Source organism: Terrapene carolina, unplaced genomic scaffold (genome assembly GCF_002925995.2).
Source record: "Terrapene carolina triunguis isolate 2854851 unplaced genomic scaffold, T_m_triunguis-2.0 Scaffold714, whole genome shotgun sequence".
Lineage (NCBI taxonomy): Eukaryota > Metazoa > Chordata > Testudines > Emydidae > Terrapene > Terrapene triunguis.
The window spans coordinates 18,546,877-18,556,386 of NW_020665065.1; the positions used below are offsets into that span (position 1 = coordinate 18,546,877).

At 50.4% G+C, this 9,510-nt stretch overlaps 1 protein-coding gene across 1 annotated transcript in view; it reads right to left on the reverse strand.

Moving 5' to 3' along the window:
- The window catches only part of EPHA8 (EPH receptor A8), an 86,898-nt gene that overhangs the window by 9,951 nt on the left and 67,437 nt on the right, over window positions 1-9,510 (reverse strand). The window contains 4 exon segments of the mRNA XM_029913573.1: window positions 1,317-1,502; window positions 2,515-2,640; window positions 3,389-3,509; window positions 9,483-9,502. Coding sequence (XP_029769433.1) covers window positions 1,317-1,502; window positions 2,515-2,640; window positions 3,389-3,509; window positions 9,483-9,502 — 453 coding nt within the window.

Below are 9,510 nucleotides of genomic sequence, written 5' to 3' on the forward strand. Positions count from 1 at the left end.
ACTAACACAGCCTACTCACACTCATGCATCCACCTTGCACTCACGCATCCTACTCACACTCACGGATCCACCTCGCACTCACACATCAAACTCAGAGTCTCTCTACAGGCGCCACTGTTGTTGCTAAGTCAGTTTCATTGTCTAAATGAAATTTGCATCCCATTACCATAATGCTTTGCATTTCAATGTGCCTTTTAAAACTATGACTTCACATTACAATTCAATACGATACGGCCTTTAAAATGAACGCTAATGGGTAGTGCTTCTCCGAATCCAATAACCCCGATCTCTGGCGTTGGGATGCAGAGCGGAGTGGGGTGAGGGGAGCCACCACATGTGATGTTACAAAGGACCTGTCCGGCGTCCCATTTCACCTCCCTCCAATGAACGTTGGAAAAGCCCCAAGTAGCAGCATTCTCCTTTGAGCTGCAGCCAGGGATAAACCCTTCATTGCTCTACTGACACTAGAAGGGAAAGGCGAAAAGCAGCAGTCCTGCGAGTGACAAGCTGTCTCCCTCTCAAGATGCTAATCGGGAATGTCGAAAGGAGAGAACGCTGCTGGGCCGAGGAGCTGGCCCCTAGACTCTAGAGCCTGAAGCTAGCAGCAGAGCCCCCGGCTCATGGGAGGACGTCATTCTGAGCCTCCTGGCCAGTAGCAATCCAAAGGCACTTTATTACCAGCGCCCAGGAATGCGGGGCTGTATGCGCAGCCCCGAAAATGAAGCCCTCAGAGCAGGTAGAGTGAGGGCAGTGTCCGGGCAAGCTTCGCCCATGCACTGCCACCTGCCAGTGCACACCCAGCCCTTCAGCAGGGGCCCTCTAGGAACGTCCCTCGGGTAGACCTGCCTAGCAGCTGTCTCTCTGACGTTCCTGTTGGGAGCTCCCACCCAGGAGATGTTTACCCCCATGTTCTGGACACATTTCCTAGTGACCATCTGTGCCCCATCTCCCTAAATTCCCTCTGTAGTTCCCACTGGATACAGAAGCCTCCATTCTTGTCCGACACTCTTCGGTGGCATTGCAATAGTCAGTGACACAGCTGCCACATTCCACCCCAAAGGCGGCTGCATTTGGGTTTGTTATATTGGGGATCCCTGGGGATGAAAGGGGCTAGCAAAGTGAAAGGCCCCCATTCGTGAGCTATACGTTGTGCAGCAGCTGGCTGGCCTCTCGGTTGTAGGGGGGTCTCTGCCAGGCTGGGGAGAGGAAAGCACTTCCTGAGGGCTCTGGCTGTGAGATCAGCTTCCCCTTTGTGCCCATGGTCCTGCGCTGACTATGTGACTGCCCTCTCTAAACTGTTGCACGCAGCCACGTACTCCTGGTGACCACCCCCTCCAGGTGGATAACGTTGGGGTGGTCGAACTGCGCCATGATGCTGGCCTCGCTCAGGAAGTCCCGTCTCTGCTTCTCCGTGTAACCTGCTTTCAAAGCCTTGATGGCCACGGGAAGCTCCCTCTTCCCTGGCACTTTCAGGTGGCCATAACACACCTCCCCAGATTCTCCTGCAAAGCAAGAAAAGACAAGGGAAAGGGCTTAGCTTCTCAATTCACTGCAGCCTCCTGGCACCCCACCAAATCCACACTCCTTCTGCCACTAGGCTAAATACATGTCCAGAGCTAACAGCGAGGGGTCTGTTTTCTAAAGCCAATAAGGCGGCTGCAGCATGGTCCAGTGCTTAGGGAGTCAGGCCTCCTGGGTTCTATTTCCTACCACTGACTCAGCGTAAGGAATCATTGCCTGGCTCTGTGCCTCGGAGGCAGAAAGACTCTCACATAGCAATGATGAAGTGTGCTAAGCACGTCCTATTATGGGATTCCCAACTTCCCGCCCAACAATGTGGGTACAAAGCCAGGTGAAAAGCAAGAGCAGGGCTGGTTTAGTGAGAATTCCCAGCACCTCCCAGGCAGCTCTGAGCCCTCGCATCCTGGCTGGTTCTGTGCAATTGCCAAGCAGAAAGGTACTCAGACTTTGTGCACCGTTGGATGCCATGGGTGTCACCAGCAGCTGACAGCTCACTCGCTCGCCCTCTCTCTTGTGCGCTTGCCTTCCAAGCCCCTATTCTCAGCTGATATCACTTTTCAGAAAAAAAATCAACATTTTTGCTGAAATGGCTCAAGTGTCTTCTCAGCCCAGACATGAACTTTGGGGGTGAAATTCAAGGTAGCAGCGGAGGAGACACCCGTGCCTGGACAGCCAGACCTTCAGCTGGCGCAAGTCAGTGGCGTTCCATTGGCTGCAGCTGAGCGACACGGATTAACGCCAGCTGAGCATCTGGCTCCGGACGGTTCACTTCATGCATTAAAGAATTCTGCACATGCTTTTTGTGCTCAGAAAGCTACGGAAGGGCTCAAACCCGCACTGAGGATCATCACAACACTCAGCACGACCTGTATTTATTTAGCCCGTCGCATCTCCAGAGTACTGCACAAACATTGGCACCAGAGCCCCGGGGGAAGAAATGGGTTTCCGAAGGAAGTTCGAAGGGTGTGAAATGCACAGAGCCAGGGCACTCACCGGACCCAATGACTTTCTCAATTTTAATCCTGGAGGCCTCGATCTCTCGTGTGAACTCGTGCACGGCTTGGCAGGGGTCCTCGTACGTGTGAGGGTCCACGTAGAACTTTGACGCGGGGAACTTCACTGTTCGAGTTCAGTGGGGAAAGAAAAAGCGAGATCATTCCAACAGCAAACAGCAATGCCGTCTGGGAGCCAGAGAGGCGGCAGGAATCCAAGCCCCAAAAGCAGTGTTGCAGACTCCTTAGGGCCACATACAGAGGAGAGATGCCCCAGTGGGGGCCTGCTCTCTGGCACCCAACTCCAGGAAAGCTAAATGCCCCCTTCAGAACACAGACCTCTCCAGCCCAGCCCAAGGGCCCAGACACCCAGAGGGACAAGGAAAATCACCTGATACCAGGAGTAGCTAGCCCAGAACTCAGCCCCTGTGGGGAGGCAGAGAACAGCTCACCCCAGACACATCTCCATGGGGACTTGGATTTTCCGCCTTGTGTAGGCCCCTGTTAGTTGCATTTCCCATTGCCCCTTTCTCCCAGGCTGTGAGTATGTGAGTTACACCCGCTCGGCCCCCGTGTGCCATGAACCGATGAGTCACTGACACACTACCCCCCTCCCCTTGAAACTCAGACCCTTGTCTCTACACCCAGCGCTGTCAGCCCTACTCGCGGCAGCCTGGCCCCAACACAGCTGGCTTCTCTACATTCACAACAGCAAGGGGTTGCTGGATGCCTGCTCCCAGGAACCCGCTCTTCTGGCGTTGAGAGTGAATGCACCCAGCACCGCCGCAGCTGCCAGTCCCATGACTTTCGCTGACGCCTGGGGCTCCACACGCTCGGTGCACTGAAGACAAGAGTAGAGCCAGCCATGCACCTACCCTGGCCATTCTGATAGTGCATCTTCTCCTCATCTGAGTCCTGGAAAGCCTTGCTGTAACCACAGTGCCTGCCATGGAGACACAAGAGGCAGAGGGGAGACTCCTGATACAGCAGCTCTGCCTCCCATCTCACATACACCCGCCCGCGGGTTACCGGGAAGGGCTGCAAGTGAGCAAGGCGCAGTACCACAGATTCACCCCGAAGCTGAGCTGGCGCTGACAGCGACTGCTGCAGCCCGTCCGTCGCTGACAGCAGCTGCACTGCGGATGTTCACCCCCACCTCCAGCTTTCCATCTGCCCAGAGCAGGATATCCTGTGTACCAGGTCCACGGTTCAACAGCCACCAGCTCCGAGAACACCAGCTCATTATGGCGGGGTGGCTACCCGCTCCAGCCCCGACAGGGTTAAAACCAGCCCGGGGAGAGGGCTGGAGGGCTGGGAGAACAGCCCAGGCTGAGTGGGAAGCAGGCTCAGCTGGGGCCACGCCCAATCAGGGCCCAGCTGGTCCTATAAAGGCTGGGAGCCAGGAGCTCAGACAGTCTCTCTCTGTCTGTAGAGGGAGACGGGCCTGTTTGCAGGGAGCTAGAGACAGGGTACCTGAGTAGAGCAGGGCTGGGGAAAGGCAGAGGAGCCGGGGAGCTCCAGCCTGGAAAGCCCCAGGCTGCGGCCTAGCATAAGGCCAACAGGTACTGGGGGTTGCAGAGGGCAGCCCAGGGCTAGGCCAAGGCAGCAGGTCCAAACCCAACCTTGCCAGTGATGAGTGGCTGATACTGCAGTCTGCCCCAGGGCGTGGGGGCTAGACGATGACTGGCAGTAGCCTTATACTGAGGAGAGGTGGGGATAGTGGGTGGGGGTTTCCCGGGGAGGGGAGACCCTGAGAGAAAGGGGTTACTGCCAGGAGGCAGCACCCCAGCTAACAGGGCACCAGAGAACAGGGAGGGACACAGGGGCTAAGTGGCAGTGGGACACCGACCTGCAGAGGGCGCTCCAGAGCTGGGATGACCTAATTCCCGAGGACAACCAGCAGGAGGTGCCGCAGGGGTGAGTCTACACCCTTACACCATCCATCCCCACGTCTCACAATGATAATCTGCTCTTCCCTGCTCTGGGTTTGTCCGCGGCACGTGACCTGTAGCCCCATCGCAGTCTGGCAGCCCTTCTGGTCAACCTCGCTTTAGGGTCCAGACAAGGTGTTTTTGTGGCTTCTGTATCTCTAGACCACACGTTACACGAACCTGCCTAATGACACTGTCACTGTAGAGCATTTTGAAATATCGACATTTCATCCCACCCTCACCAGCCCCCCATAACCAGCAGGAGTTCACATGATCTGGAGCAGACAGAATCAAAGCAAAAGAGTCCTAATATATGAAATCCACGTATTTAACATTTGCAATCTCAATTAATAACAACACATATTTGAATGATAGGGGCACATGGGGCAGAGGGTTGGGGGTATAGCACAGACCTTAACTGTCATTTGAGACAGTGACCACTTTTTATTATGTGAAAAATATTCAACAAATCATAAATGTATCTATTCAGCAAAATGACAAATATAATAATAATTGTAACCAAATACTTCATGTTGGAGTCATTATAAACAATTACTGGTGTTTTGTCTCATTCCAACAATTGAGTGTCCCAACGTGAGTAATACAGGTCACTACTTGCCATCCCTGTTTTCATCTGCAAATGCTAACGCTGATTTTGTCAGGTCACTATAACACTCCACACCTCCAGGGCATGCCCAGAATATGGTTCCTGGCAATCTGGCTCATAGATTTACAAGGTCCATTACCCTTGATTCACTTCAAAATATCTGTGTGCCATTGTCTGGTGCAGTTTTTGGAAATGGAGACTTGGAACTGTCATTGCGTATCCATCCACACTGCAGTGCACCTGAATATGTGCTTATTTGACATTTCCTATAAGTGCTTCCCTTGGTGGTGGTAAAGAGCTGAGCTTTGGTTTTGATATAGTACCTTTGCCAGTTTTCCCTGCCCATGATTTCTGCCATGCTTCTAACATGGAGGCACAGTTTGATTGTCTGTAGCATGCAGCCAGGAATTTGGGTGCCTGTTCAGTGTCATCGATGTCACCCAGCGGAGAGAGGGAGTACCCAGCTTGCAGAATTTTCAACAGAGTAATTCTGATGAGGCCAAAATAGGAAGCCACTGTATCACCGCCTGAGAGCGCACGGACAGCTAACAGCCCTGGTCCCATGTTCCGGTGTTGCTCTGCAGAGCACGGATGTCTATTACAGCTCTCTCTTGGACTCGGGGTTCCATAATCACTAAATATGTTAGGCTCTGTTCAAGGTAATGATGCAAGAGTAAGAGAAATACGTCAATGTCATCTGATAATACCGACTTTTCCACCACTTTCTCTTTTGCTATCATCACTGTTTGATGTCTGAGGATGTTCTTTGCTGCCTCATGTGAGGTGGCCATATCTCCTCTGTTGACCACCACACCCCCCTGGTTTATTTCAGCTCAGGTATTGTCTCTGTCTTTAATAATTCTGCACAAATGATGCCAATCAAACTCTTTCTTATTTTCATTAACTGTCGAGACAACTTTCTGTGGAGGTATCGATGCATTTGTCCTTAAATGATGCACTCTGCTTGCTCCAGTAGCTCTGCTCCATTTTGTGACACTCATTGTGCTGAAGGATTTGCACCTGTCCGAGACAAGGTATACATCACCTGCTGCTAGCTCGTGTTCAGTGTAGATTCTGAAATTTGTCACAAAGCCCTTGAGGATACCACGTGCTGGCAAGTGTACAGCAGAACCGTCAGTGACTGTGCAGGGGACTTCTTAGGAAGGATGTCTAGCTGACACCTCTGTCTGCAGCTGCTTCTTTAGCTTAGATTTAGCCTTGGCAATCCTGTCACCAGAGGCAGTGAACGTTGATGTCGGTACAGGAACCAATCACCTGTCAAAATATTCTGGATCTCAACCTCTCATGAACTTGCTTGTAAGCCTTCAATAGATAAGCTCAGCATCAAATATCTTTGTTGGACCAACCCGTGCATTTTGCACTGCCAGTGTCTCTGCTCTCCTCGGTATTGTCTCCCAGAACCCTGGGGGCGGGCCAGCAATGTTCCGATTCATGCATTTGGAAAATTCCAGCTGTAAGTGAGTTGTCTACACTGATGGTTGTGCCACTCTACCCTGCCAATATTTACTATTGCCTCTGAGTGCCTGTGACGTTATTGATATAATCTGGGACCATACAGAACATGGTTGCAACCAAAGTCCTGTAGTGGCACCAAATCTTGTATAAAGGGGGTCAAATGAGGTGTCTAAGATGAGGTTATGGTTGGCTGGTTATGATTATGCTGTCTATATGTGTGTATCAATTTTGTAGTTGAAGTTATAAATATTGGCTGTAAACTGTCTGTATTTCAAACTTATGCTATGCTTCTGGGAAACATCCCAGACAAGTTGGTGTTAGCTCTGCCTAGCCTGCTTGACGGCCCATTAAGGACCATCAGCTATACAACTGACCCATGGAGAGAAGGCAGATACGCCTTGTAACTCAGCAAAGTCTGCAGGAACTTGCCCATGTGACTCCAGACTCCATTTTGCTGTAATTTTCCACAGTAAGAACAAAGAGGTGTTTTTACACCTGGAAAAGACTATAAAAGGCTGATGCCTCATCTCCATCTTGTCTTCAATCCTGCTTCTTACCTCTGGAAGGACTTTGCTACAAACTGAAGCTCTACACAAAGGACTGATGACCCATCCCAGCTGGGGATGTATTCCAGAGACTTGATTTTGAACCTGCAGTTTATTTCATCACTGCTACAAGCCTGAACCAAGAACTTTGCCATTACTGTATGTAATTGATTCCATTTAACCAATTCTAGCTCTCATCTATATCTTTTTCCTTTTATGAATAAACCTTTAGATTTTAGGTTCTAAAGGATTGGCAACAGCGTGATTTGTGGGTAAGATCTGATTTGTATATTGACCTGGGTCTGGGGCTTGATTCTCTGGGATCAGGAGAACCTTTTTTCTTTTAATGGGGTATTGGTTTTCATAACCATTCGTCCCCATAACGAGTGGCACTGGTGGGGATACTGGGAAACTGGAGTGTCTAAGGGAATTGCTTGTGTGACTTGTGGTTAGCCAGTGGGGTGAGACCAAAGTCTTCTTTGTCTGGCTGGTTTGGTTTGCCTTAGAGGTGAAACAACCCCAGCCTAGGGCTGTAACTGCCCTGTTTTAAGCGATTTGTCCTGAATTGGCACTCTCCGTTGGGTCCTGCCAGAACCGCCTCGTTACAGTGCCGAGTGGCGTTTAAGGGATCAATGCACAGGTCTAGTTTCTTACTTATGGCTTCTCTGTATATTGCATCTGCAGCAATCCTCGACTTCATTTTGTCTACGTGGATCTCCTGTATTGTGTTTGGTGTGTGGTGAGTGTTTGATTTATAATTGATTGATGTCTATAATTGTCCAGTAGTTGAAAATTAACTCGCATGAGTGAAGATGTAAGAACTTGTTGTGAGCATGCTCAGAGAGTACAGGAAGAATATGCCTTCTGTCTCAGTTTGGGGGAGGAGGGCGTGTACTAGAAAGGTATACAGCTAATACCAACTGTAATACAGACAGCACCTATGTACTTCCTAGCTCCAGCACAAAACATTAGTGTGCAGTTTTCATTAAAAATATTTGAACTTCAATGAAAATGCTTTCACTGCCACCTGGCTTGTGATAAGTGCTCGTATTTCAAAATGCTCAACAGTGACAAGGTATCATCAGGCAGTTTCTTCCAACTTAGGGTCTTGAGATTCAGAAGCCACAAAAAAAAAACAACCTTACCCCAGCAGTGGTTGATTATTTTTTGTCAAAGTCCAAATGTCTTGGCCAAGGTACAGTCACAGTCCAGATTCCAGAGAAAATAATAAACAAACCAATAATGATAATAAATAAATGAAAAGATTTCAGGGTATGTTCAAAAGTGCCTGGCAGTCCAGATTTGGCCCATGGTCTGCCTGTTGACTGACTACCCCTGCCTTATACTGACACTAAAACACGGTACTAGCAAGGTGCTACCAAACTATTGCTTTCCCAACAGGCCTACTGCAGATCAGCTCCAGGTCCCCCTTCTCCTGAGGTGACCGGGAGCCCTGCTCTTGTCTATCTGAGCTAACTCTCCCCAGGACCACTCTGGTCTCTTAGCACAGGGGTTCTCCCAAGACATTTTTTGGTGGCCTTAGACTCCGGCCACCAACTCTTGCTGGTGGCTGCTCTGACAATTTTTCCTAAAATACTTAATTAACTTGAGGAAAAACAAATAAATATACACATATCCATGTCCAAATCATTGTCATTTATCTATGCAGGGTTTTTTCAGACTCAATAATACAAATAATGTACAGTTGTCTCTATTCTTTACTGGACCTAAACAGAATAGAAACAAAATAAGGCGCTTTGTACATTCTTCTCTTTTTTGTTGTTGTTTCTTTTGGGGTTTTGGTGGTTGTTTTTTGTTGTTGTTTTTTTTAAGACTTGCTAGCTAAGTAAGTCTGCTCCTGGGAAAACTGATATTTGTAGGTTTGTTAATATCGCCTTTCACAGCAAACTTACTCAGCCCTGGCAAGCCAGGGGACAAATTAAGCTCTGAATGGACAGGTGGGTAGGCAGGCAGCGGGGTCCAGGGGCAATGGAGGGCTGGGGAAGGCAGCGGGGGCCATGGGTGATGGGGAGGGGGGTGAGCCTGGGGCCAGAGCCCAAAGCCCTGCGTCTGGAACCCGAAACCCCACGGCCGGAGCCTGCCACCCGATGTCCTAGGGCAGAAGCCAGAAGCCCAAGCCCCACTACCCCTGGGAAAGGGGGGCACTCACCCTGGCTGCCTGCTCCTCTGCTGTTTGTGGCTCCAGAGGGGAGCAGGGCCCAACCTCTACTGGTGGCACTGGGGAAGGGGTGAATGCTTTGCCACTCCCCCCTCCAATCACTGCCCAGGAGGCTGTGGCCGCAAGAAAAACCCCTGGTGGTCACATGCGGCCACGGTGGCCGCATTTGAGAAATGCTGTCTTAGAACATTTCCTTGGTTTGCTTCCTGCTGCCTGCCATTCTGTCTCCACCACCCCTGCGCTCAGCGATGCTCCACTC